The sequence below is a fragment of the Rhodotorula toruloides genome (assembly GCF_000320785.1).
Source record: "Rhodotorula toruloides NP11 unplaced genomic scaffold Scaffold4, whole genome shotgun sequence".
NCBI classification, from domain to species: domain Eukaryota; kingdom Fungi; phylum Basidiomycota; class Microbotryomycetes; order Sporidiobolales; family Sporidiobolaceae; genus Rhodotorula; species Rhodotorula toruloides.
The window spans coordinates 599,690-625,214 of record NW_015622964.1 but is presented as its reverse complement, the minus strand read 5'-3'; the positions used below and the strand labels follow the sequence as shown (position 1 = coordinate 625,214).

General features: G+C 62.2%; 11 protein-coding genes across 11 annotated transcripts; 4 read left to right on the top strand and 7 right to left on the bottom strand.

Moving 5' to 3' along the window:
• Positions 1 to 214: 214 nt before the first annotated feature.
• Positions 215 to 1,615, top strand: RHTO_06267 (uncharacterized protein; the record flags this gene model as incomplete). The annotated part of the gene is made up of 3 exons (XM_016419928.1): positions 215 to 355; positions 413 to 777; positions 832 to 1,615. 3 exons carry the CDS (start codon positions 215 to 217, stop codon positions 1,613 to 1,615), a joined length of 1,290 nt encoding a protein of 429 aa, XP_016275382.1.
• A 44-nt stretch (positions 1,616 to 1,659) lies between these two features.
• On the top strand, positions 1,660 to 3,143 carry RHTO_06266 (tyrosine-protein kinase; the record flags this gene model as incomplete). Its single annotated transcript, XM_016419927.1, has 2 exons — positions 1,660 to 2,867; positions 2,924 to 3,143. The coding sequence occupies 2 exons, from the start codon at positions 1,660 to 1,662 to the stop codon at positions 3,141 to 3,143; spliced, it is 1,428 nt and encodes a 475-aa protein (XP_016275381.1).
• A 119-nt stretch (positions 3,144 to 3,262) lies between these two features.
• RHTO_06265 (DUF803 domain membrane protein) lies at positions 3,263 to 6,215 on the bottom strand (the record flags this gene model as incomplete). The annotated part of the gene is made up of 13 exons (XM_016419926.1): positions 3,263 to 3,921; positions 3,976 to 4,097; positions 4,159 to 4,583; positions 4,641 to 4,755; positions 4,826 to 4,900; positions 4,956 to 4,973; positions 5,032 to 5,144; positions 5,203 to 5,230; positions 5,295 to 5,312; positions 5,376 to 5,516; positions 5,614 to 5,795; positions 5,852 to 5,923; positions 6,048 to 6,215. The coding sequence occupies 13 exons, from the start codon at positions 6,213 to 6,215 to the stop codon at positions 3,263 to 3,265; spliced, it is 2,136 nt and encodes a 711-aa protein (XP_016275380.1).
• Positions 6,216 to 6,850: 635 nt separating this feature from the next.
• Positions 6,851 to 9,944, bottom strand: RHTO_06264 (zinc finger, C2H5-type domain containing protein; the record flags this gene model as incomplete). Its single annotated transcript, XM_016419925.1, has 5 exons — positions 6,851 to 6,945; positions 7,014 to 7,131; positions 7,185 to 7,246; positions 7,307 to 9,275; positions 9,432 to 9,944. 5 exons carry the CDS (start codon positions 9,942 to 9,944, stop codon positions 6,851 to 6,853), a joined length of 2,757 nt encoding a protein of 918 aa, XP_016275379.1.
• Positions 9,945 to 10,606: 662 nt separating this feature from the next.
• On the bottom strand, positions 10,607 to 12,727 carry RHTO_06263 (D-lactate dehydrogenase; the record flags this gene model as incomplete). The annotated part of the gene is made up of 8 exons (XM_016419924.1): positions 10,607 to 10,754; positions 10,813 to 11,063; positions 11,170 to 11,220; positions 11,289 to 11,648; positions 11,748 to 11,809; positions 11,871 to 11,969; positions 12,029 to 12,092; positions 12,152 to 12,727. 8 exons carry the CDS (start codon positions 12,725 to 12,727, stop codon positions 10,607 to 10,609), a joined length of 1,611 nt encoding a protein of 536 aa, XP_016275378.1.
• Positions 12,728 to 12,773: 46 nt separating this feature from the next.
• RHTO_06262 (MFS transporter) lies at positions 12,774 to 14,982 on the top strand (the record flags this gene model as incomplete). Its single annotated transcript, XM_016419923.1, has 13 exons — positions 12,774 to 12,782; positions 12,965 to 13,035; positions 13,110 to 13,121; positions 13,200 to 13,205; positions 13,282 to 13,287; positions 13,405 to 13,577; positions 13,635 to 13,708; positions 13,784 to 13,950; positions 14,010 to 14,215; positions 14,306 to 14,401; positions 14,458 to 14,540; positions 14,674 to 14,710; positions 14,792 to 14,982. 13 exons carry the CDS (start codon positions 12,774 to 12,776, stop codon positions 14,980 to 14,982), a joined length of 1,131 nt encoding a protein of 376 aa, XP_016275377.1.
• A 472-nt stretch (positions 14,983 to 15,454) lies between these two features.
• Positions 15,455 to 17,635, bottom strand: RHTO_06261 (cell cycle regulatory protein; the record flags this gene model as incomplete). The annotated part of the gene is made up of 10 exons (XM_016419922.1): positions 15,455 to 15,604; positions 15,668 to 15,811; positions 15,870 to 16,037; positions 16,095 to 16,303; positions 16,361 to 16,460; positions 16,520 to 16,690; positions 16,748 to 16,771; positions 16,841 to 17,172; positions 17,238 to 17,383; positions 17,442 to 17,635. The coding sequence occupies 10 exons, from the start codon at positions 17,633 to 17,635 to the stop codon at positions 15,455 to 15,457; spliced, it is 1,638 nt and encodes a 545-aa protein (XP_016275376.1).
• A 543-nt stretch (positions 17,636 to 18,178) lies between these two features.
• RHTO_06260 (DASH complex, subunit Dad1) lies at positions 18,179 to 18,812 on the bottom strand (the record flags this gene model as incomplete). Its single annotated transcript, XM_016419921.1, has 3 exons — positions 18,179 to 18,313; positions 18,378 to 18,521; positions 18,747 to 18,812. The coding sequence occupies 3 exons, from the start codon at positions 18,810 to 18,812 to the stop codon at positions 18,179 to 18,181; spliced, it is 345 nt and encodes a 114-aa protein (XP_016275375.1).
• A 221-nt stretch (positions 18,813 to 19,033) lies between these two features.
• Positions 19,034 to 20,524, top strand: RHTO_06259 (cyclin H; the record flags this gene model as incomplete). Its single annotated transcript, XM_016419920.1, has 6 exons — positions 19,034 to 19,116; positions 19,168 to 19,264; positions 19,323 to 19,603; positions 19,660 to 19,849; positions 19,908 to 20,359; positions 20,416 to 20,524. The coding sequence occupies 6 exons, from the start codon at positions 19,034 to 19,036 to the stop codon at positions 20,522 to 20,524; spliced, it is 1,212 nt and encodes a 403-aa protein (XP_016275374.1).
• Positions 20,525 to 20,622: 98 nt separating this feature from the next.
• On the bottom strand, positions 20,623 to 21,743 carry RHTO_06258 (transmembrane protein PFT27; the record flags this gene model as incomplete). Its single annotated transcript, XM_016419919.1, has 5 exons — positions 20,623 to 20,723; positions 20,777 to 20,882; positions 20,940 to 21,528; positions 21,594 to 21,600; positions 21,692 to 21,743. The coding sequence occupies 5 exons, from the start codon at positions 21,741 to 21,743 to the stop codon at positions 20,623 to 20,625; spliced, it is 855 nt and encodes a 284-aa protein (XP_016275373.1).
• Positions 21,744 to 22,072: 329 nt separating this feature from the next.
• On the bottom strand, positions 22,073 to 25,006 carry RHTO_06257 (pre-mRNA-splicing factor CDC5/CEF1; the record flags this gene model as incomplete). The annotated part of the gene is made up of 8 exons (XM_016419918.1): positions 22,073 to 23,469; positions 23,529 to 23,999; positions 24,059 to 24,238; positions 24,302 to 24,632; positions 24,689 to 24,760; positions 24,825 to 24,848; positions 24,909 to 24,933; positions 24,990 to 25,006. 8 exons carry the CDS (start codon positions 25,004 to 25,006, stop codon positions 22,073 to 22,075), a joined length of 2,517 nt encoding a protein of 838 aa, XP_016275372.1.
• Between the last annotated feature and the right edge of the window lie 519 nt (positions 25,007 to 25,525).

The following is a 25,525-nucleotide window of genomic DNA, read 5'->3' as shown; positions in this document are numbered from 1 at the left end:
CTCTTCGGGACCGTATCGCTCGGCGGCTCGCATAGTCTGCTGTCTCACGAAGCTTCGGACCGGCTGCTTCTCCCGTTACCCGCCTAAGTCGCACAATCCCTCATCCCCTCCTCCTCGTTCTGGCTCTCGCCCAGCTCCCCACGGCCGCCTAGCTAGCTTCCAGCCCTTTCCATTCTGTCTGCTGCCCCCTCTGGCGGCCAATCTCGCTCGCACGATGGCCACGAATGGCTACACTTCTCCCTCCCCACCCACTCCTGCTGCCCTCGACATCCAAACGGCGGCCGTCACAGGAGACGACACACGCTTGTCCGAATTGATAGACAGGGCGCATCAAGATGCAGTTCGCCGATACAGAGTGCGTGAACACCCTCCCTCCTTCGTCGAGACGCCGTCTGATCAGCTCTCCACGCAGGCTATCGAGATTGAGGCGCTCGTAGGACGTCTGAAGTGCTCGCTGAACCAGCAAAGCAGCTTACGCGATGCTATGCCGCATGTCCACTTTACGGGCGCGACGGTACCGCCAATAATTACAGCTGCTCAAAACCCACCGACTTCGTCTTCGAGCGATGCACAGCCGTCCGAGGGAGCACCTGCAGAACCACTCTCGCCCGAGTTCCTGACCTACCGCCCCGATCTCCTCTCCATTCGCAAGGAGGCATTCCTCGAATACATCCTCGAGGTATTCAACATCACGCTCTACGAGACGCCCTTCATTGACTTGCCGCATGATGTCTGGAAGGTCATCGAGAAGTTTCTGCAGCTCCTGATGCCCGAACCGTGCGCACCCTTCGCTCCTTCCTCCCACGCGTCGCTGACCCAGTCGCATCACAGGCAAGCGGACCGAATTCCGCGCAAGCAGAACGAGGAGATCGCTAAATGGCATCTGAGCCGAGTCCGAGCTGTCTTTGCGGCGTTCATCGACGTATACAACGTGTTGCTCGACAAGCGTTCGCCCGACGAGCGACTCGCCTTCGGAGCCGACTCGACTCGCATCGGCGTATTCATCCCTGACGGCACCTTTTACCTGAAGCACCCAGACGGCGATGCATACGCCGTCATGCAATCCGAGTGCAAAAGGTTGGATCAGGCGGCGCAGAAATCTATCTCGGTCGAATCGGCTGCGCAACATTCGGCCACTTCTCCTTCAGCCCCATCATCAACGACAACGACGAGCGCTCCACAAGCTGATTCCGACGTCGACATGTCAATTGTTCCTTCCTCCGCGACCGGCCAACAGCAGTCAGCACCCTCCCTTGCCTCCTCGGCAGCGAATCCGCCGTCTACGTCAACCAGCCCCTCCTCCACCGCACCTCCTCCACCCGCGCTTGAGTCGTCCACCGCCGGCGCTCGCATTCGCGCGGCGTCCAACGGCATGACCGGAACCCCCTCAACCCCTTCAACGCACTCGCCGACTACCCCGATCACGCGGAGGAAAGCGCAACACCCGATCCTTGGCGTCGTCTGCGATATCAAGGCCATCATGAGCGCGCAGCAGAAGCCTTATGTCAAGCTCTTCGATCTCGACATCCAGCGCAAGGAGACGACAGTTTACGGAAAGCAGGTGTTGGTGTTGAAGGCTGGTCCCCATTCCCGCCTACAGGCTAAATCGCGCTGACGCGACCGTTTCCTCCTCGCTCTCGTCCGCGGATCTGCGACATCATGCTCAATTCTCCCGCGACGCACCGAACGGCAATGTGCCACGACTCGGAAGCTTCCTTCCTCACCTTCGGCTTCTATCTTTACCGGCGAATCCCTAAACGCAAGCTCGGCGCAGCGTCCGCCCGACCGCGCAAGCAGCGCTTTTTTGCGCACAGCGACGCTGTCGGCTACGGCCTTGCATTCTCGCCCCTCGTCCACAACCATCATCCCGAACTACTTCTCGCAATTCTCGCATCGATTGTCCCCCCAGACGACCTTCAGCAAGCGTTCGCCACGAGTGTCGAGAAGGACACCAGTCGACTCCTCCAGAAGTACCTCGCCCAAGTCGGGTACACCTTGGACCCGGCCCCGTCGCGTGCGTCGACCTCCGGAATGGGCTCGGGCAGAGGCGGCGACGATGACGAGGGAGGCGAGGAGGGAGACGAGGAGGGAGACGAGGAGGACATCGGCGGTGGCGGTCCGTCGCGCGGCGGCAAGACTGGCCCAGGCCGCGACCAGTCTACCGCAGGCGGTTCTACAGGTGCTGCGAGTTCGAGCGGCGGCACCGTCGGAGCCGGGCAGTCGGCACCTCAGGAGACGATGAACTACAACCTCTCCGGCGCAGCCGCAAGCGTCAGCGTCGTCGATGAGACGAGCGAGCGGATTCCGCTTCACTCTCTCCCCAGCGCCCCGCCCGACAAGACGCCTGTCGACCCGCAGTCGCCCTACTCGACACACGGCACACCGCCTTCCTCATCTCACTCCGCTACACCCGATGTCTCGCCCGACAGACTCGGGTACTTGGGCGGCAAGCTCGACTTCACCCTCGCACAGGCTCGGAGCCCCTCGTTTCTCGGGGACGACTACCATCGCGTTGAGCTGTCTTCCAGCTCCGCTGAGCTAGCTCGTGCTTCAGCGCCGTCGACGCCCGTCAAGCTTGACATCGCGAACCAGTTCGTATCGTCGGAGGATTTCGGCGTGTACGCCGCACGGTCGATGTCCTCGCCAGCGGAGATTGTCATCAAGCAAGCTCGGAGCAGGGGGTTCGGCGCTCTCCGCAAGGAGGCGAATATCCTAGCTTCTCTCGCTGCCGCTGGCCTCGCCTACATCGCTCCGCCCTTCGTCGGCCTCTTCAAAGGATCCTGCGAAAATCATCGCCTCGCACTTGTCACGCAACGGTGTGGTGGGAGTCTTCACAACGGGTTTGGATCGTTGACGGTCGAGCAGCGGTGCGTCTGCTTTCGTTTCTCGAGCTCGATGTATTCCTCACCAGCTTGACTTGCAGTATCGAAATCTACGACCTTCTCGCCGACCTTCACGACCACGGCTACTGCCACAACGACTTTGCCGCTCGAAACGTCGTCTTCGATAGCTCGACCTTCCGCCTCATTGATTACAAATGCGCATCGACCGACCACACCTGTGCCGGTGACGAACTGTGCCCCGAGCTGATGGACGCACGATGGCAGCTCGGCTTGCGGCTGCCAGGCGACGACGAGCCGTAGACCCTCTCCGAAGCAGTATTCGTTGTGAACGTCCGTTTTGTCGTGCGAGAGTCTACAGCTCATGCAGAGAGCTACATGCGAGAAACCGATAGTGAAACAGAAAGTGAGGATAGGAAGGATCACAACTCGTCCCTCGTATCGACCGTCTCGAGGTCCACACCTTCCTCATCGCTCGAGACTGACCCGCTGCGTTGTCGGCCGGGCACGAGCGCCTCCTCCTCCCCTCGCGCTTCAACGTCTCCTTTCGCCGCCTTCGGGTATGGCACGCGATGATCCTTCGCGCTGCTCGGCTCTTGCTCGTGGTCATGCGGCGTGTTGCGCCTGAACGGCGACAGTGTGAAGCGAGACCTGCTCGCTGACGGCGGTGGATCTTGCGCGGTATGGGAGGACTCTCGCGCATTGAGGTCGGGCGAGGACGAGCCAAAGACGGAGGTGAGGCGTTCGGCGAGCGAGCGGCTGCCAGAGTCGCTCGTGCCTTGTCGCCGAGGGTAAGTCGCCGAGCCAAGCGGAGGCGAAGCGCTGCGACGACCATGCTCCTCCTCGTTGTACGGGTCGACGTACGACGAGTTGGCAAAGACCGATCCGCTTCGGGCGGCGGAGAAGTCGGCGCGGTCGGGAGTGGCGATGGTCGACGAGGAGAAGCGGGATGGAGGAAGACCGGGCGAGGCGATGTCACCGGTAGAGAGCGTGTGCGGGATGTGGACGTGCGAGCCTTCGAGGCGAGGCTGCTCGTGGTGCTGGGCGACTGGGGCCTTGCCCTTTCGCTTCGGCGGGGCGTCTGCATTCCTCGAACGTTAGTTCAGAACGACATGACGAGCTGTGAGTGACCCACATCGATGCACCTCGTCCGTCTCTGCGAATTGGATCGCCGAGGCGGAGCGTGACCTGCCGCCGGCTTCGAGCGACGGCGACTTGAGCGACGAGTGCAGCGAGATCTTGTCGGCGGCATCGAGTCTGCTTGTACGAGCGCCGTCAGTGTGCTCCTCGATCTGGAGAGGAAGGTAAAGCGACGCACGGCATCGGCTCGTCGGCGAACTGCATCGGCTGGTCGTACAGCTCGTACCGCAAGACGCCGTCCTCTCCCACCGCATGCGGCCCGCTCCCCATCGCGCCGGGTGCGCCATTCCTCCCTCGTCGCCTCATGACCATCTCTTCGTCCGCAAACGGATTCGCCAGGCTCGACCCCGTCGTCCGCCGCGACTGGTTGCCTCTCCCGCTTCGCATCGAGATAGCACGGTGGATCGAGCCCAATGCGCCTGCTGCACCGCGGATGGCGTCCATGCCTGGGTCTTCGACGCTGTAGGCTTTTTCGGACGAGGTGTCCTTCTCGGCGCGCGAGGCGGAGAGGAGGATGGTGGAGCGGCGGTCGAGCATGCCTTCTTTAATCTCTTCGGGATCGATCTTCGACAGCTGGAGAAGACTGATGCCGACTACGATGACCTGCAGGATGCCGGTGTCAGCGTTGAGGCGGACGAAGCAAAGCGAGCGCGGACGAACGAGAAAGCCGAGAACGACCGTAATGATGGCTGCGACACTTGCGCCGCCGAACCCTTTATTGAGGATGATCGACGTGATAAGCGTGCAGGAGGTGAAGATGGTGAAGTACACGGGCCTGTGAGCGGAGGGACGGTCAGTTTGCCCCCCAATCCGCTGACTCTTCGAGACGGCAGGAGAAGACGAACGTCACGCTTGCTGTATTGAAGAGGGCAAGAGCTTTGTTGAGGTAGACGATCTCCGAGAGCAAGGTGACGACGCAGCTGTAGAAGGAGCGTTAGCGAGCATCGATGGCAAGGGCAGCAGGACGGAACTCACAAAGCCAGGAGGAAATACCTGTTGGACGTTCAGAAGGTCAGCAACCTTTCTGCGAGAGAGAGCGCTCTCCACGCACATGAACCAATGCTTCCACTGCGACCCGTCGCCCTTGATCGACGTCAGGATCGCGCCACCTAGACCGGACGTGCAGGCGACGGAAAGGCCGCCAAGGAGCGAGCAGATCGTGATCTGCGGGAGAGGCGGGGAGTGAGTTAGGAGCGCCGATGAGTAGGCGCGGCGGACTCACGTAGACGAGCATGGTTCGCTTGCCGTATCTGAAGTGGAGCGAATTTAGCGAACGTGAGCGGAGTAAGGAGGGGCAAGGCCCAAGGGGCGGACCTTGGTGCAACGAAGAAGCTGTGCGAGACTTGGGCGTCAGCGTCGCTCGCTCGGTTAGTTGAAGGAAGCGCGACAACTCACATCATGCCAAGCGCCGCCGCGATACAGATTCCGCCCCAAACGAGAAAGCCGACAGAGACGAATTTGGACTGGAATGCCTGGATCGTCGTCGAGCCTTGTTCGGACGGACCGTTGACGGCGATAACGACCGAGCCGAGGATGCTGCGAAGACGGGAGGAGTTAGCATTGTGCCATCGCGCTGGTGGACGACGAAGGCGCAGGTGGAGCGACCCGCAGAATCCGCTAAACGTGGACATACCAGAGCGTACTCCCCAGCCAGCCGAACAACGTCAACTTTTCGCCGAGGAAGAAGTGCGCGAGCGCGCCCGAGGTTACGACGGCGATTGATCCCATCGGCGTGACGAGAATGGCGTCCGTGAAGGAGTAGGCGATCAAGTTCATGAGCTCGCCGACGACCATGATGATCATGCCGCACCACCACTGTGCGTCCAAAGCGATTTAGCCGGCTTCTCCGCAGAAGAGTCGAGGAAACGCACAAGCGGCGACTTGAGGTACGGTACGCCCTCGCCCGCAGCCATGTTTGCCTTTCTCTGCGCCGAGAGCAGACCCTGCCAAATCGACTTGCGGATCAGCAAGACCGAAGGGAGCAAGACGGGAAGAGTAGGAGTACCTGCGGATGCGAAACGAAGGTCAGCAGAGTCCCTATCGCTTGAACAGGGCGGCCGAACGCACCTTCTTCTTGAATACAAAGCTCGAGCCGATAAGTAACCCCGAACCGACGGCTAACAGCACACCGACGACCTTGTTCCCTCCCGACTGCGAATGAGCGGCCGCAGATGTGCTCGCCGAAGCCGCCGCCGACGTTGCGCTCGCTACGAGCGAGGCCGTTGTTGTCGACATGGCTCAGGTTGTGCGTTTCGGGGGAGAGGCGAGGGCGGATGGGGCGCGGAGGATCCGAGGAAGCGGGAAAGAGGGGGTTCGAGGGGGACCGAGTCCGTCAACGCCCGCGCCTGCCTGGTTCGGCGTCTGCACCTATGCTTGTACCACTTCTACCGCTCTCTCCAGCTGCTCTACCGGGCGTACAGGCGGTCGTCGGCGAAGGAAGGGCGTGGAGGGGTTGATCGAGACGAACGCGACAACGAGGGGACGGGGAGACGAGCGGGGAGTCCAGGCGCGTTCGGCTGTTTGTCGAGCGTCTCCAGCGAGTCCAGTCAGTCGAGCGAGTGCAGCAGTTGCGGTGAGAGCGAGGTCAAAGGGTGTCCGCAACGGCCAAGTTGCACCGCCCTCGCACTGCGCAGTTGAAATGGTTCGACCGACGACGACGACGACGACGACGAAGTGGAACGGCTGTGCGTCCTTTTGCAGCGAACGAGTACACGGCACAGAGGGGGAGTAACAATACGAAGCAAGCGGAGGGAGGCAGAAGCGCGAGGAGGGATGGGTACAGCACTGAGATGCGGCGACAAGATCACAAGCGGGGAGTCACGGCACGACGAGGGGGTACACAAGAAGCGGGAGGAGGGCGAGGGCGGCGCCTAGAGGTCGGCGGCGACGATGGCGCCTCGCTCGTCGAACTGGGCGCCCTCGGACTGCAACTTTTGCACGCACGCCTGGCCGACTTCGCTGCGGTCTGCGGGCGTCGCGACGAAATCAAGTCAGTACAATAGCAAGAGCAAGAACGAGAACGTGCGGACGCACGGTGACGATGCAGCGCGTCAAGGCGGACAAAGTCGCGGTTGCACGGCGAGCAGTGGTACTTGCGCACGCCGAGGTGGAGCAGCTCGTGGCGCTTGCAGTCGTGCGCGCGTGCAAAGGCCTGAGACGGACATTGTGAGCGAAAGGAATAGGCGAAGTGGGAGGGAGACGCACCTTGTCGCATCCCTCATAGGAACACTTGTAGGGCTTCTCACCCTTGTGCGCTCGTTGGTGACCTGCGCGACGCGATCAAAATCAGCACAGGGCAAAGAACGTGCCGAGAGACGCCAACGCACCTCGCAGGTTGTACCGCCTCGTGAACGTCTCGCCGCACAACTCGCACACAAACTTGGCGACCGCATTCGCGTTCCTCCTCCGCTTGGCCGCATCGATCGTCGCCTGAGTCGTCTTGCTCTCCTTCGTGAACTCGTCCGGACCGTTCTCGCCGCCCGATCCGCTCGCGACCTTGCGCGGCGCAGAGGGCTTCTTCGTCTTCGGCTTCGAAGTCGAGGCGGGTGCTTTGCCCTTGGCGACGGCCTTGCCCTTCGCGCGCTGACCGCCCCTCGGGCGCCCATACTCCTCCTCGTCGTCCTCGTACTCCTCATCATCCACCAACTCGTCGTCCTCGCTCTCGTCCTCGTCTTCTCCCTCGCCCAAGCCCTCCTCGTCCCTCGCACGCTTGACCCCGTTGCGCGCAGACATCGGCGGACTAGGCAACGTCGCGTGCGCCAGCGTCGAATGGTACATGTACGGCGTGCGTTGCTGCGGTGCGTCAGGGCCGCCGAAGAAGTTGGGCTGGCCAGGCGGGGGAGGTAGCGGAGGCGGAAGGTGAGAATGCGAGTGCGGCGCAGCGGTGTATTCGGTCGAATGGGAGGGCTCGCCAGCGATGCTGCGGCGTGCGGGTTGATGAGGCGGTGGAGGGGGAGGCGGCTGTTGCTGCTGCTGACCGACACCACCGTTCGCGAATTGCAATGCTGCGGCAGCTGCTGCAGCGATCTGCTGAGCCGCGTGCGCCTGCGCGGCTTGGGCAGCGGCGAGCGCGAGAGCGTTCCCTTGCGGCGAGAACTGCGCACCGCGAGGGTATCCGGGCGGAGGCTGGAGTTGCTGCTGAGGCTGGGAAGGAGACGGCTGATGTTGCTGCTGAGATGCTTGTGAGACGGCTTGTGCGACCGCCGGGTCGACGCCGAAGTAAGCGACTGGCAGAGGCGTGCCGTTCGGGAGATAGACGACCTGCGGTTGTGGCGAAGGGTGCTGGTGGTGCTGATGAGGAGACTGCTGGGGAAGCTGGAGAGGCTGGTGCGGTTGAGGCGAGAGGTGGTGCGCATGAGGGGAGATCTGCTGCTGAGGCGGGACTTGAGCGGGATACGGCTGCTGCTGAGGCATCGAGACGGGAACCTGACCTTCGCCAGGCGGCGCAAGGTGTCCATTCGACGTCTCGAACGTCGCCTGCTGCTGCTGCTGCTGCTGCTGAGCGAACGCCGCCGTAGTAGGCGAGAACAAGTGGGTAAAATCGTCCGACTTGGCCGTCCGGCGGTGTCCAGCACCCTGACTCCTCGCACGCCTCCCACGATCCATACCGACATCCAACAACGCCGCTTCGCGGTACCCTGGCCCTCCTGCTCCCCGCTGCATCCCGCTCGGCGTCCGCACGCGCAGCTGCAATTCGCGCTGGTCTGTCTGCAGCACGAGCGGCTGCGTCTGAGCCGTCGAGCTCGTCGGCGGAAAGGGGTAGGCGGAAGGCGCGGAAGGAGGGCGCCACGGCATATCCGCGGAGCCTGCCGTGGGAGGGAGAGAAGAGGGCGGCGCTTGGACGGGCGGCGTCGGCGCTTGCTGATTGAACGTCGGGAGAAAGCGAGCGCCAAAGTCGAGACTGAAATTGAAGCCGGTCGACGTCGGCGTGAAGGGCGTCGCGCTCGAGGAGAAGTCCAGCGCGGTGGGACCCCCGAATCCGAGCGTGTCGAAGCGCATGGTGTCGGCCTCCGACTTGGAGCGCTGGCGCCTAGGCAAGTCGCGAGGAAGTGCGAGCGAATCGCGCGACGAGGCGGACGTTGGCTGTTGCGAGGCGAGGTTTGCAAAGTCGACAAAGATCGACGAGAACGAGGTCGAGGTGACTCCGGGCTCAGGTTGCGACGACGAGGTTGCAAAGTCGATCGACTCGGGTTCGGCGGTCACGACCGACTGGGCAAAGAGGGGCTGACTTGTCGAAGGTGCAGAGGAGGAGGAAGACGCGTTCGGAAGCGGAGGCAAGTTGGGGAACGAGTTCGTCTGTGGTCCCCAAAGCGGGGGCATGATAGGAGGTGCGATCAAGAGTTAGTTGTCTGGGGTAGAGTGCAGGTCCGCGGGATGCGACGGAGCGATTTCGCTCGGCAAGCCTTCGAGTCGGCATCGCTGCAAGCTGAGCGAAAAGAACGCGCGACGCACGGGAGTCTTTGCAGCCCACAGCCCCAGGACGCGCTCCAATTCGAGGGTCCCCTGGCCCTTCGGACGCTCGTCGAACCTGCCGCCCGCGGTTGTCCCGTTGGCGCTGGGAAGGGACGGCGCCGAGGTCGAAGAGACGTCCATTGCGGTCGAAGTGGAAGCAGACGCGTCGTCGGTGGAGCCGGATGTCGGGACAGGCATCGCGAGCGCTCTGATGGCATCGTCGAAAGTCGACCTCGTCGCCGACTCTGCCGGCGTCGCAGGCCTCGTGCGAACCTCGCTGGTCGACGCAGCCGCCGCATAATTCATGAACGCCGAGAAGCCGGACGACGAGTTGCGCTTGAAGGCGAACGGGCGCTGCGAGTCTTGCCGGGAGAGGGAGAAGGGCGAGGGGGCCCTCTTGCGAGGGACGGTGACCGTCTCGGCCTCTCCGCGCTCGAGGCGCTCGTCTTCCTGCATGGTGTCCTGCACGTGCGTGATGTCGTCCTGCTGGTCGGCGACTGGCTCGGACGACATGGCGGAGGGGGAGGAAGTGGAGTCTGGCTGCACCGGGAGGAGGTCGAACGGGTCCGCAAGAGCGCGAGTGAGCGGAGGAGAGTGTTGACGCTCAGACGGGAGCTGTTCTCGTCGTGCACGGACTGTCGGCTGGTCGACGGGAGTCTGGAGAGGACTGCACCGCCATGGCGACCAAAGGTCAGCATGAACGAGTCCCACAGCGCACGCGACCGTGCCGAAGCAGCTCGAGAGTGTGCTCACAATGTCTATTGCCCAGTCAACCAAGGCCCACGTCTGCCCAAGCGTGTCGTGTGCTGTTTGTCCCGGGTCTCTGATGAAGCGATGAGGACCGCGAGGCGAGCTGCGAGAGCGGGAGTTGCGCTGGCGGGGTGCTGCTGGTTGTCTGCGAGTTCCTGCGAGCGTGTGTGGTTTGTCTGCGGAGCTCTCTGCAGTGCGCGCTCGAGACAGCTCGTGCGGTGCTGGCAGGGCTGTGCAAGTCTGGCGAGCAGGATTGGATTGGCAGGGCAGCCGTTCTCACGCTCTCTCGCTTCGTAGGGCTCTCCAAAAGCTGCGATAGAGGCTTACTGTCTACTACATCGCAATGCTGAAGCGGGAACGGCGAAAGAGCGCGGTTCGAGACGCCCTCGTCGTCCTTCTCGCTCGCAGGACCTGTCTCGCTCCGACTATGCATCCCACTCCTCCTCGCCCTCGGGGAACAACACCTTGTCCGGATTCAACAAGTTGAGCGGGTCGAGTGCGCGCTTGACCGTCCGCATCAGAGCGAGCGTGCCTTCGCCCAGCTCGGCGCGGAGGTACTTCCGCTTCGTCAGGCTGTCCCCACACGCTCCGTCAGTCCCAGTCTTCGAGCGAGAGAAGGAAAAGGACTCACCCAATGCCATGCTCGCCCGCACAAGTCCCCTCCAACTCCTGCGCCAGCCTCACCAACTTCTTCGCCAGCTCCTCCACCTCTCTCGGAGGCTTCGTCTCCCCCTCCCTGCCCTTCCACAGGATCGCGCGGTGAACGTTACCGTCACCAATGTGCGCGACGATCGGTGCGTAGAGGCCGGAGGTGGAGACGTAGGAGTCGGAGCGGGAGACGAATTCGGCGAGGCGGGAGATGGGGACGCAGATGTCGGTGATCTGTGCGGGCGGGCGGGACAGACGTCAGCATACTCCGAGTGCTATGAAATCTTGCAGCAGGTTTCTTGCGAAGCGAGACACGCTGGGCAGACGAGAGGAGACGCACGAGTGTCCGGCAGCCTTCGCCCACAAGCAGCTGCTGCGACCAATACTGGCTCTGTTCGCGCACTTGGCATCAGCTCATGACTCCCAAGCCCCCTTCGAGAACTAGAGAGCGCCACGCACCTTCCTCGCCTTCCACAACTCCTCATTCTCCCTCTCATCCCTCGCAACCCTCAGCCTCCTCCCTCCATTCTCCTCCACAATTCCCGCGACCTTCCTCAAATTCTGCGCGTTAACCTCCTCACTCGCATTCGAGAACCTCATCAACACAGTCGGTTCTTCCTCCAGTCTTTCCGGCAAGATCCGAGCGAGGTTGAGGCCGCGGATAGAGGTGCCGTCGAGGAGTTCGAGGGACGTTGGGGAGAGGCCGGAGGTGAGGATGCTAACAACTGTGGAGACGGCGCTGGAGATGGTGGGGAAGGAGGTGAGGGCGACTTTGAGCGGGAGGACGGGCGCGAGGCGGACTGTTAGCTCGGTGATGATCTGCGGGAGATGCAGTGTTCATAGCTCGTTCAGGTCGTGCAAGCTCCGCAGCAGCCTAAGCTATGGTCCGCAGACTGGAGCGTGAAGAGAACGGCGCACCCCGAGCGTTCCTTCGCTCCCCAGAAATAGCCGTCCCGTGTCCCACCCCGTCGAGCTTTTCCCTGAAACACGGTAGCATCGTGAACAACATAGTGCTGGTGACGTGAGACGAAGACGACGCACTTGCGCGGTTCGACCCTCGTGTTCGGATCACGTCTCCGTTCATGAGCACGACCTCCATTGACTGGATCCACTCGGCGCGGAGGGTACCATAGCCAACAGCTGCGCGGCGCTGAAAATCAGCACTAATCGTCGGGGCGACGCAGAGGAGGAAGACGAACCGTTCGTTCCGGATCCTGCAACTCCTGCCATTCCTCCGAACTCGGATCCTGGTGCTGGGTCAACCTGCGCGCTAGAAACGTCAGGATCTGGCGCTTGAATAGCTCTGGGACAGGCAGACGCACGGGGAAGAACAGCTTGATGCCCTTCTTCGCAAGGAACTCGTTCAACCCTTGCCATCCGATTCCGGGCTGCACAACCGCCTGAAAGTCCTGCTCGTGCACCGCAAGGACCCTGTTCATCCTGCTGAGTGAGACCTGGATCGTAGGACGTTCCGTTCGTGCCGTCTCGCGCTTCTTGGCATCTCGCGGTCGCTCGTCCTCCTCGCCGTTCGCTCCTCCCGTCCACCGTTCTCCAGCTGGTGGGTTGCAACAACTCGCCTGGAACTGTCCCTCAAGCGCTGTCCGTCCTCCAGTGGGGATAATGACGATCCCAAAGCGAGTCGCAATCCGCACGACCTCGACGACATCCTGTGTCCGCAAGGTGTGGACGACGGCATGCGGCGGCGCGGGCGGCAGGAGTGAGCCCCAACCAGTGCCGTACTTCTCGCGTGTGGGCAAGTCGAGTGAGAGCTGTTCGGGTGGGAATATCGACTGCAAGGCTTGGAGTGCGCTGTTCCAGTCGGGCGCAGGAGGAGCGGCGGGTGCGAGTTGGGACGAGATGCTCGCGAGTCGTCGTTGCGCGGTCGCTCGTGCAGCCATTGACTGGGTGTGCCAGGATGGCAGAGTCGAAGGCTTCCCCGCCGCAATGTCCGCCGTGCGGGCCTCCGTGGGACTGCCGGCACGCTTGCTCGCTCGGCTCCAACTCGACAAACTTGCGGCGGCTGCCACGCTCGCTCTCTCCCTTCGCCAGACTCGCTGAACACCAACAATGTCCAGCATCGACACTGAGAAGCGACTGAGCCCACCAGCCCCACGGCCGACTGGCAACTCGACAAGGCCGCCGTCCGCCGACTCGACTGGACAGTCCTGCCCCTCTGCGCCATCGTGTACCTCCTCAACTTCCTCGAGTGCGTCCGCCGAAGCTCATCCGATCTCTGCCGACGCCGCTGACCTCTTTATTGGCTGGACTCCTCCGCTTCAGCCGCTCAAACATGTCTGTCCTCACGCTCGCGCTTCCCACCGCTCTTACCCGCTGACAGCCTTTGTCCGTCGACTTGCTTGCTCAACGCAGCGGAAAGTGCGTTGCCTGTGTCCTCGCTTGACTCCCTCGCTCGCCGCTGACCCTGCGTCTCCCTTCTTCCCCGCGCTGCTAGCGCAAAGTACGTCTCCTCCCGCACTCCCCTGCTCATCGACGGTTCGGCCACGATACCTGCAGGGCACCAAAATCACCGCCCTGCATCTCTTGCATCTCGCTGACTCCGCTCATGCCCAAACAGAGTCGCCGGTCTCGCCAAAGACCTTCACCTGACGCCGCACCAGTACCTGGTCGCTTTGACATGCACGTACGTGCTCTATATCGTGTTCGAGCTGCCTTCGAACCTGCTCCTCAAAAAGGTTGGAGCGCATTTCATGCTCCCGGGAATGGTGACTCTATGGGGCATTTGCTGCTGTGCGTACGACCTCTTTCTCCCACAACGCAGGAGCTCACTAGTACGACTTTTCACAGGCATGACGGGCTTTGTCCAGAATTACGGAGGACTGGTTGCAGCGCGTCTCATCCTCGGCATGCTGGAGGGCGGAGTACGCTCGCCTTCTCCTTCAGTTTCTATTACTTCCTTTGCAGCAGTCACGACAGCTGACAACACTTCCTCGCAGGTTTTCCCCGGACTCGTACTCTACCTCTCCTCCTTCTACCGCCGGCACGAGTTGCAAACCCGCATCTCGCTCTTCTTCTCCGCCGCGTCGCTTTCGGGCGCTTTCTCAGGCTTGCTGGCTGCGGCAATCATCAATCTCGACGGAAAAGGCGGCCAGGAGGGCTGGCGGTGCGTCTCGTCGTGCATCTTATACTCCAACGAGAGGCTGATCCTATGCGGTCTCGCAGCTGGATCTTCTTCCTCGAAGGCGGATTCACCGCCCTCTTCGGCATCCTCCTCTTCTTCCTCCTCCCCGGCTCGCCCTCAACCTCGCGCTTCCTGACCGCCGACCAAAAAGCCCACATCGAGCGTCGCCTCAAACTCGATTCGCCTGCTGGAACGACCGACTTTGAGGAGGCATTCAGCTGGAGGGAGGTTAGGAAGGCGGCGACGAGTCCGCATGTGGTGTTCCTGCTTGTGGCGCTGTTCTCAAATCGCCTTCTCGACAGATAGCAGAGCTGACCCGCCTTCCCTCCGCACGCAGTGTTCCTCAAATCCCTCTCGACCGCCGTGCGCTACGTCTCGCTCTTCCTCGCCATCACCAGCGTGTACAGTACCGCGCCTGCACTTGTGACGTGGCGTGTGTCCCCTCACCCCTCCCTCTGCCGCACCCTGAGCTAACGGTTCGTGTGATAGTGCCGAACAACTCGGCCGGTCACTACCGCAAAGCTACGGCGGTCGCTTTGGGGTTCATCATGACTAATAGCGGTGGCATTGCGGTGCGTTCGCGACGCTTTGGGCGTCCTAGTGTCCTCAGTCTATCTGACACTGCTCTTCCTCCTCCTCTTTGCTCGCGTTCGCCCCTTGGTTACGTCCCTCGATTGCTCTCCCGATGTATCTTGCTCTTGGCAGTCCACCTGGCTCTTCCCGACGAACGAAGGACCTCGCTGTACGTTCCCACCCTCAACCTTCCCAACCCGCACACCCGCTCTCCTCCCAACCTCTACTGACTCCGTCTCCCGCTCCGCAGACTACAAAGCCACCTCCGTCCTAATCTCCATGACCCTCGTCGTCGCCCTCTTCGCCTTCCTCAACCTCCTCTACCTCCGGCGGGAGAATGCGAAGAAGGCCGAATTGCGGGAGGCGAATGGAGGAGAGGTTGATGCGGAGAGTTGGAGGGAGAAGGGGGATAGACATGAGCATTTCGTGTATAGCATGTAGCGGGAGGGACGCGGGAGGAGAGAAGGAGAACGTATCCGCCCGTCCCCCTCGCACAGCAAGCGGTTGTTCCGTGCAACCAGCTATCCACGACAAGCATCCTTCCGTCTACGTCTGGGAGTGGGAAGCCAAGCTTCAAAGAACAGCGGAAGCGTTTGACTGGCCAGAAAGCTCTCGCCAAGGGCCACGGTTGACTGACGCGCAATGGTCGTATGTAGACGGGAGGCAAAGCGACATGAGATTGGCAACATGCACACTGACGAACTGCGAGGGAGGGAGAGAGAGGAACGAGATGCTACAGAGTTGTCGAGGCGGGACATGCGAAGGGGAGAGAGTAAAGCGAGGCGAGATTGTGCGGATCCACGTCGAGGCCGGGGTTGCGGGATACCTAGTGACAATGCGAGGCGGAAGGCATTCCGACGAGGTCTGGTGCATCCGAAAGGCGAGACGAGGCGAAGCAGGGCGAAGAGGAGGATCACCGAATCCTGCCGAACGGGCTGAGGACGTTCGTGTCGACCTTGCGCTCGACTTTGCTCTTCGGAAAAGCATTCCAGAACCGGAGCGTTTCGTCGCCGGCGCCCGTGACGATGGTCTGGCCGTCGGGCGAAGAAGCGAGGTAGAGGACCTGCGGGTGCGAGGACGTGAGTTGGCGCGTTATCCCTCCTCGATCGATGCGATGCCAACGCACCCGGAAGGTGTGGCCATTCAGCTGCGCGACTTGCTGCATCGACGGGTACCGCCAGATGACGACCTGGTTCTGAGCCTGTCCGGCCGAGAAGCCGTGGGTCGTGACGAGCTCGTTCGACGTCTTGCTGAAGAGCATGTTGCAGACCTGCAAACGAACGATCGTTATCGAGCTGAGCCCGAGACAAGGTGAGAGGCAAGCTCACCTGACTGCCCGTGTCGACCTCCTGCAGTAAGTTCCCCGTCATCGTGTTCCAGAAGCGCAGCTTCTGGTCGGCCGTACCGCCACCGCTCGCGAGGACACCGTGCTGATGAGGGTTCCACGCGATCGCCTTGACCGCCGCGACATGTTCGGTAAAGCGATGAAGCGGTGTCTGCGAACGCACATCGTCAACTCGCAGTCACCCTAGGACTAAGTGGACGCAGCGCACCTCGGACATCTTGTCAAAGACAAAGAGCTTGTTGTCGTTGCCTCCGCTCGCAAGCTGGCCCTCGTCGCTCCACTTCAAGCCGCAGACTTCTTGCCGATGCACCGCGAGCTTATGGGTCCAGTGATCCTTGATGCGCACATCGCGATGCAGGATGAGGCGGTCATGCGAGCCGGATGTGAGGATGTGGTCGTTCCAGGCGAGGGCGCCGACTGGTTCAAGGCGGTCAGCTTCCAGCCCGGTTCTGGCGTAAAAGTCACGTCACGCACCTCGTGCCGAATGTCCCGACATCTTTCGTATGCACCGTCCCACGTTCGCATCCCAGATCTGGATCATGCCGCTCTTGGTCCCGACTGCGACTTGGTTGCCCTGCGGAGGGAAGTGATCGTTCAGCCTGCGTCGCCTCTCCGGCGAAGGTCAGCACTCACTCGTTGAACCCAATTCAGACTGGTGACGGAGTCTGGCGGGTCGAACTCGCTCAGGTCGCACAGCTTTTTGACTTCGCTCGTCTGCGCACTCCAGGTGTAGACCGCCGAGCCGAGACCGACGCCGAGCACGTTCGTCGAGGACCAATCGACGAGGTTCAGGTAGTAGTCGTCCTGTCGGGCTCAGACCGTGTTAGCAGAACCCAGGAGCGGGTGCGCCAGTCAACGTACGGCGAGCTCGGGAGCATCGAGAACCTGAGAAGGAGGTAGTTGTCAGCGCTTGCGACGTCAGCACTTCCTGCGGAGCAGAACGAGGCAACTGACCTTGAATGGCACCTTGCTGACCTGCCGTATCGGTTTCCTCGGACTGAGCAGCAACCTCTGACTCTCCTGCCTGACGGGACTGACGCTGTACCGCTCGTGCGTTGGGCTGTCCAGCCCACGGTCCGCCGCGTCTCGCGCCACGCGCTTCCTCGTAGGTGACGAAAAGCTGAAGATGGGTTTCGAGGAGGAGGGCGAGTTGTTCGGTGAAGTCGCGGCGGTGTACTGGGTTGTGCGGACGGAAGAGGGGGAGCGAAGCAAAGTGGTCGGGTCGAGGGAAGCTGGGCCGAAGAGCTCAGTGCGAAGGAGAGAGTCGAACGTCCGGTTCGCTTCTTCTGTCCAGGGGAATGAAGGTTGATCAGCCGGACTCGAGGAAAAATGCCGAAAGTCGTCCACCCACCCGTCTGAGCGTCTCCGTCCGCACCTGCCACCTTCCGCTTGCTCTTGCTCGGTGACGTCGGGGTACCAGACCCAGACGAGGACGCAGAGCTGGGCAGAAGCGAGAAAGAGGTCGCGAGGTCGAGGCCGTCTCGATTCGGGATGAACCTGCGGGCGCTCCGACGGTCAGCGCTGAGTCCGCGCTTCGATAACGCGCTGCACAAACCGGTCGCCGTAGATGCGCTTCTTGCTGGGCGACCCTCCGCTCCCTGCGTACGCCCCACCCGACCCGAAGCTCGACTCGCGAGGTCGTGGCTTTCTGGGACTGCCGACGGGGCTCACAGTGCCCGACCCTGACCCCTCTGCTCCGCCCTGCGTAGCCATCCCGCCCCCCACCCGCCGCGCAAAGTCCGACTGCATCTCGACGCCGGCGCTTCACTGATGAGGCCGAATCAGGCTGGTCGGCGACACAGGCGGGGAGCTCTGAAGGCGCAGTCCGACGTTTTGAACCCTCTACTCGCTACTGGAAGACCTTGCGAGGCTGCGAATGGGGTGTGTCGGGTCGTACGTCGGCGAGAGGTTGAGCGATGGCGACGGGCGAGAACAGGAAGAGCGGCGAGTCGGGCGGCGGATGGTCGTGCTACGGCGGCTCAGAAGCAAGCAAAGGTGTACTCGAAGCAGTCAGCAACGCCAGCGAGCGGCGAAGAGGGACGTGGTGGAAGCTAGCCTTGGTCAGGCCTCTCGGGCGAAGTCCTTTGTTCTTCGACGGCGTCCGTTGGTTCCGCCGAGCAGCCCGCAAAGTGGTGCATGTGCCGGAGTCGACTGGAGCTTAAATGGAATCGTAGAGGAGCAAGCGTAGTTGATCCGCGCCTCTCGCTGTCGCCAAACCCGCTCGTCAAGTGTAGCCCGGCGAACATGCATAGAATGACAACAAACGAGACAGTACAGTAGCCTTCACCACGTCTACTTGCCGTCGCCAGCGCTAGCCTCCGGCCCGACTGACTGGTAGAGGCTCTCTCCTCCTCCTGGCGCCAAACCTGCCGGCAGCTTGATCGTCTCATCGTTTGATCGGCCGAGGATGGGCTCTGGTCGTTGTTCCTGTTATCTCAAACGACGTAAGCAGGCTGGTTTGGGCATGAAGAGAAGAGACGCCACAACGCACCGCTTCTGCGTACGATCCGTTCGCCATGACTTGCTGGAACGACGTCCACAAGTGGTGGACGGCATCAAATCCTCCGCCTACTTGCGTCACGTTCTCGATATTGCGGTTCAGCTGGTTCACAGCCGTGACACACTTGCCCAGGTTCTGTTTGCAGAGGGAAGGAAGTGGAGGAGCGTCAATGCGGTTCCCTCGCTAAGAAACTCGCCCGTCTCGCGCCGCACGCCCTCCAGAACGACCAGGTGTCTCCGCTCACGTCTGTTCCGCCTACTCTGCTTTTGTTGACCCTTCCTCGAATCGCGTCTCGACGGGGACAAGGTGCAGGACGCAGAGCTGAAGGCTCAGCAAGCGATGCTGAGGGAAGGTACGCACTTCTGCAATCTCAGCGACCAGTCTGTCCCGCTCCCGCTCAAAGTCTGACCGTGTTGACCCGCTCATCGTCCGCGAGTTTGATGAAGATGGGGAGGTGGGGAGGTTGAGCTGGTGAAGCAGCGGGGAGAGCGTGGCGAGCGGCTGGCGGTATCCTGAGCAGTACGGCAGTCTATTCGACCGAGCAAGCGGGCTTCAGAGCTGTGACGAGGGCGATGTCGCTTCCAACCCTCTCTTCGCCTCCGACGCTCCACTTTGTGCCCGCTGAACCCGCTTGATTCGCACTGAAGATGGCTGTACAGATCGGCACGAACGCTCAGAATGCTGCTGCGTCTCCGGCTGTCCCGCTCTACCACCTGTCCTCGCAGTTTCGGTGAGTTACTTCTCCTCCTCGACTGAGCAGGACTCATCCCGTCCCTCGCAGGCACTGGCGATACTCTAAGGAACAACTCGAGCAGATCAGGAAGGAGCTAAACGAGCAGGCGGTCGAGCGGGTGCGCAAGTTGTGGGAGGAGGAGAGGGTATGCCCCCCCTTCGTTGTAGAAGCTCCTTTGCACAAACTAACATCGTATCCGACAGGCTTCGAGAACAGCGATACCATCAGCGACAGCAGCGGCGGACGGCTCCACGTCAAGCACTTCCGCACCGCCCTCGCAACCCGCAACTCCTCCTGAACCCTCAGAAATCGAGTACCTCACGGTTGCAGACGAGCAGGCCCTGGTCGGGTACTACTTGACGCAGGCAGTCGCTCTCTGTGGAGCGCTCAAGTTCCCGGAGATGGTCCTCGCGACGGCAATCACGTACCTCAAGCGTTTCTACCTCCGCAACACCTGCATGGACTACCACCCGAAGAACATCATGTGCGTACCGCTTTCCATGAAACATGCAGGAGCGGCTGACACTGGCCTCGGCGCAGGCTCACCTGCGTCTTCCTCGCGACCAAGACGGAGAACCTCCCAACTTCCATCGACACCTTCGCCGCCCGTGTCAAGACCCCTCCCGCCGACATCCTCTCGCTCGAATTCCTCGTCTCGCAAAGTCTAAATTTCGAGTACAAGGTCCACCACGCGCACCTCGCTCTGAGCGGTCTCGTGCTCGACTTGCAGGTCCGTCTTCCCTGAGCCGCCCCTTCGTTAGCTCGCACGCTGACCACCCTTCGGACAGACCGCAGGCTGCGACGCCTCCTCCGTCGCCTCTGCCCTCCCCCGCGCTCAGGTATTCTGCCGGACCTCCCGCCTCACTCCCGCCGAACTCGTCTACACGCCCTCCCAAATCGCTCTCGCCTGTCTCCGACTCGCAGATCCTTCACTCGTTGATACCTGGTTGGGCGACAAGGATCTGAGGCGAGAGAAGGCAGAGGATGATCGGAAGGAGAAGCAGGTCAAGGCGGGCGGGAATGTCGATGGGGACGGGAAGCGACCGCAGACGGAAGGGCGGAGACCGGACATACCGGAAGCGACGAGGCTGCAACGGGACGACTTAATCAAGGTGCTCGACGAGGTGCAGGCGATGATCCAGGAGACACAGCGGAGCCCCATCGACAAGGAGAAGGTCAAGGACATTGACCGCCGGTTGCGATGGGCGCGGAATCCTGAGAAAGACCCGAATAGCGCATTGTGAGTCGCTCAGACTCGCTCGCCTCTTAGTACATGGCTGATGCCGACGGTTGCAGATACAAGAAGCGAAAAGCGCAAGAAGAGGCGGAGCGGGAAGAGAAGGACCGGGCGAAGGCCGTGAAGCGAGGTGAGGCGGCGCAGGACGATGCGAGCGTGTTTGACTGAAACGAGTGCTCGCTCGCGAATGTGCAGGATGCACGATAGTCTATTGCGGAGAGGGTACCGTCGAAAGAATGCCCGGAAAGTCTGCCTCGAGTGTCTGTCTACAGTACCGTGCCCACCACCACTTCCTCCGTGAACGTGTAGGCCTCGTACGAGTACATGACGCCGAAGATGAGGAAGAGCACAGCTCCGCCGAGAGTGACTGCGCGAGACGGGGTTAGCTTTGGCAAGCTTCAAGTCGAGCGACATACGCACCATGCTTGATCGAGATGTGCTGAGAGATCCATCGCCCGCCGAGAACGGCGCCGCCAGTGCAGACCGAGTGGCCGAGCGTCGTACCGACCGTGACGACCCAGACGTTCTGCAGGCGAGTCCAAGTCAATCCGATGCATCCTTTCGACGGCAGACGCGGACTCACATGTGCTGCGCCGAGCGCAATCGTCGTGATCTGGCTGCGATCGCCCCACTCGGCGAGGAATGTGAGGATGAAAGCCTGGATGAAGATAGGGCTAAAGAGGAGCTGCGCGAGGTTCTTGATGCCGGCAAGCGCGCTATCCTTCGTCTTCGACACGCTGTTCCGCCGTGACCGTCCCGTGACGGGCTGCGGCAGCTCGCCTGCGTCCGGTGCAGGCGTCGATGTCCGTCCCTCCTCCATGTCGCCCAGCGCAACTCCCGTCGGTCGTCCCGTGACCTCTTCCTCGGCCTCCTCGACTTCCTTCTGCACCTCGCGCATCTCCTCCTCCATCTTCTCGCGTCCCGCTTCGCCTCCCTCCATCTCGAGCCCTTCCCGCAGCATCTTTGCCCCGAAAACGAAGAAGAGGATGGCAGCGGCTGCGGTCGTATACCGCTTGGGCAGGAGGTTGGGAAGGATGTTGCCGAGAAGGGCCGACAGGAAGGACATGACACCCAGCGCGGAAAGGGCGGCGGCGAAGATGGTGATGCGAGGGTGGTGCATCGAAAGAATGGCGGCGATGAGGAAGGTGCGGTCGCCAATCTCGCTCGTCAGGCTGCGCACAGGTCTCAGTCAGTCCAAGCCTCGCACATGTGTCTTGACTCCACGAGGAGAACCCACATGACGGCTGTGAGAGCGGTGGGAAGGTGCACGACCTCGAGGTCAGCGCGTCGCTACAACGACAGACCGTGAAGGCCGCAGAAAGCGAGTGGACGTACAGATAGCCCTCGTGAATCCATCTGTGGAGGTAGGGAACGACAGGTCGATCATGGCTGGCGGTGCGTGTCGACGGGAGGGAAGTCGCGGTGCGCGCGACGAGGGAAGCGATGTCGGGGCGATCAAGCTCGCAGGACTACTCGTGGACGTGAAGGCTCGGCGTGAGCTCAGCAGCGGGCGCAGACAAGCAACAAGCGGGTGTGAGGCGTGGTGTCCGAGGTTGAAACGTGTTGGTGGACTTCGCATCTTCGCAGAGACGGGGACGACATCTTTCGTTGGAGCGGACTCGCAGTGCATCCGCGTGTACGTCTGATACTGTGCCAGAGTTGCAAACAGCAAACGGATCCAAAGAAGCCGGAGAGAAGCGACATCGTCCTCCTCGCTCACTCCTCCATCGCAAGCGCCTGCTCGTTGATTCGCTCCGCCTCGGCGTACTCCATCTCCTGGACCTCTGCCTCGAGTCGCTCCTTGAGGTCGAGGAGCTCCTTGAAGCGCATCTGGCCGTCGCGCTCCTTGCGCTCGAGCTTCTCGACCTCGTCGCGCAAGGCCTCCGTTCGGCGCACAATCGCGCCCTCCTCGTTCGTCGCCAGCCGCGCAAACGACTCGAGCTCAATCCGCGTCCGTGCGAGGTCGTCGTAGTTCTCGGAGAGCTTGCCTGCGAGCGTCTTCGACCGCGCGACGTAGCCGCCGAGGAGCTGGCCGAGTCGCTTCTCCGCCTTGGCTGCCTTTGCCGACTCGGACGCCATCTTGTCGCGGTTCGACTCGATCAGCGCGCGGAAGCCGGCGATCCGGTCGGCGTCAGACAGCGACTCCTTGTCGACGTAGCGGTCCGTCTTGGCGTCGTACGCGAGGCGGTCGTAGCTCGGGCGCCAGGCCTTGTCGAACTCCTCTGGCGAGAGCGCGACCGTTCGCCGCAAGACCTTCTCGGACGCGCCAGGCAAGCCGACGGCCTGCGCGATCTCGTCGTGCACCGTCTTGCGCGCAGCCGCGAGTTCCTCGTCGGCGATGCGGGGGAGCGTCGACTTGCCTCCGCCCGGTCGCTTGCTGCCCGCAACGGGGTAGACGATCGAGTCGTGCTCGAGGAGGCGGATCATCTCAATGGTGACGGCGCGCTCGGCCTCGCGGCGCCACTTGTCCTGCTCCGGCGCGTCCGAATCGTCCGACTCGAGCTCGAGCTGGGCGAGCATGGCTGCTGCGTCGACCTCGATCGGACGAGGCAAGCCCCGCTTGACCGCCTGACTCCGTCGCTCAAGCTCCTTGCTCTCCTCAATCTCGCGCAGCTCCTTGAGACGCGCCTCCCGCTCAGCCCTGTCCTCAATCCGCATAGCCTCCGCCACCTCGGCACTGGCAGCCTCGACAGCCGCAGCCTCCTCCTCTTCCTCGGGCAAGACGAGCTCGAACTCGTTCTTCGGCTGAGGGAGCGTCGAGAAGCCCGCGCGCAGCTGGCGCTTGACGTCGTTCAGGTGGTGTCGCTGGTCACGAGGGGTCGCACCGTACATCGAGGCGTTCTCGTCGTTAATCGAGAGACTGTCGCGAGCGGGCGTGCGGAGAGGAGTCGCGCCAACGCTCGAGGCGGGAGTGGCCGAGACGTCGGCTTGGCCGGCACGGAAGGGTGTCGCGAGGGGGTTCGGCGTAGCAGCGACTTGACCGCGAGGCGTGGCGCCTTCGAAACCGGTGCGGCCGACGAGCTCGCGCATGGGCGTGTTCTCCTCGCCGAGAAGCGGAGTCTGCTGGGCGGTCAGGTTGCGCAGGTTGCGCGCTTCGGCCATAACGTTGTCGTCTGCGAGCAGTCATAGCGTCAGCAGACAACCTGAGTTAGGAAGCTGGACAGCTACGCACGCTGCGGGGCGGTCCTGGGCGTCCTCGCGTCCTTCGCGTTCGCCAAAGCCGAGTACTCTCCCAACAAGCCCTGACTAGCCTCGTTCCCGCTCTCGTCCACCATCGCCCTCGCCGACTCTCCCGCCCGTCCAATCTTGACCAAGTCCTCGAGCTCGCGCTCGCCCACCTGCGGCGCCGGGAGCGCCAACTTCCTCCTCTTGCTAATCTGCTGCTCCTCCCTGCGCTGCTGGAGCAGGGCATCCTTCGTCGGGACGAAGTGCGACATGGCATCCGCATTGGCGTCTTTGGCTTCGCGCGCCTTGCGCTTCTTCTCGCGCGACTCGGCCTCCTCGCGGTCCTTCTTGCGGTTGTGGCCCTCGAGCTCGCGGAGCGTCTTGCCCGTCGGAGCGGCGACTCGCTTCGCTTGCTCCTCGCTCGTGTCGTAGAAGCCCGCCGCAGGCTGCTTCTCGAACGGAATGTCGGCGTTGTAGTCTGTTCCATCCTCGCGCGTCAGCTCACTCTCTCCTGAAAGTCGCAGAGGCTCGACGCACCCATCCCGTTCTTCTTCGGCTTGGCGCGCATCAAGATACCCGCAGCCTTGAGCTCGCGCTTCTTCTGGAGGATAGCGAGTCGACGAGCCTCCTCGAGCTGGCGCTCACGAGCCTTGCGCTTGGCCTTCTTGCCCTGGGTGTTGGCCAACCTCGCGCGCGCCTCGGAGAGCATCTCCTTCTCTGCGGTTTGTAGCGCGTCAGCCAGAAAGCAAAGTGCTGAGAGGGAAACGAAGCGAGACGCACCATCCTCATCCATGTCGATCGGGTCAGGCCTCGCCGGCCTGTTCTCAGGGTCCGGGTCAATCTCACCCGGCCTCAACCTCCTGACATCGTCCGCACTCGGTCCCGCATCGTCCACGCCCGCCAGCCCAAGCTCCTCATTCTCCGCACGCTCGGCTTCATCAAGCAACTTCTGGTAGCGCTCGAGGCACTGGTTCGCGGTGCGCCCGACGATAGGGGCGATGGTGCGCCATTGGGTCGGCATGAGCTTGGCGAGGTGGAGGAGCTTCTCGTCTTCTTCCTTGGACCACTCGGTCTTCTTGATCGCCGGGTCGAGCCATTCGGTCCAGCGGGCCTGCGGGAAGAAGCGTTGGCGAAAGCTCGAGCAGGGATGTGAAGGCGAAGACGCACCTTGCACTGCTTGGGCGTCTTGCGGACGAGCAGCGACGAGATACGCGCCCACTGGTTCTTGCCGTACTTGGACTGCGTGGGACGAGGGGAGCAGCGTAAGCACGGCAGCGAAGTGTGAGACACATGAAGTACGCACGATAGCCGCCTTCAGGATCTCATCCTGTGCGAGATGAAGCGAGGTCAGCAGCATGTCCAGGAGGAGGCAAACGACGAAGCAAACCTCGGTGTTCTTCCAAACACCACCTCTGTGAGACGCGGCAGGTCAGCACTGACTGGCAAACGACGCGAACGGTCCACGCACTTGATGACGACCCTCATGATTGCCGCCTACTCGAGCGAGAGCTGGGGGAGGAGGCGGGGGTGAGGTGAGGGTATTGAAGAGCTGTGAGCGCGGCAGGAGGACTTGTCAGCATTGATTCCGTACAGCCACATCGTACTGCTTTGCCCTCGCCCGCCCGCCTGGCCCTGGTGAGTTGCTCCACCTCGACAACCCCGTCCTCGTCCTGGCACCCATCACCCACCCGCACAGCGCCCGCAGCCTGGCCCGCCGCTGTAACCGCTCCTATGGCAGTCCACGCCTCCAAGCGACCCCTCACGCGGTCGTGTCGCGAGCGAGACGCCGGGTTGATGAGATGGCGGCGGCTTCGAGGGAGTGCGAGGGCGACAGACGGCCAAGAGGGCCCAAATGTGGTGCGCCTACTTACGCTGTGCTGTTGTGCTACCCGGCGAGCAGTCTCAGCAGGGCAGGAGCAGTGCCAATGGTGTGTGTGAGAGGGAGCCGCAAGGGACTTGGGTCTCTGAAGATGCGAGAGGGTCGCTCGCTCGGAACTGTCCATG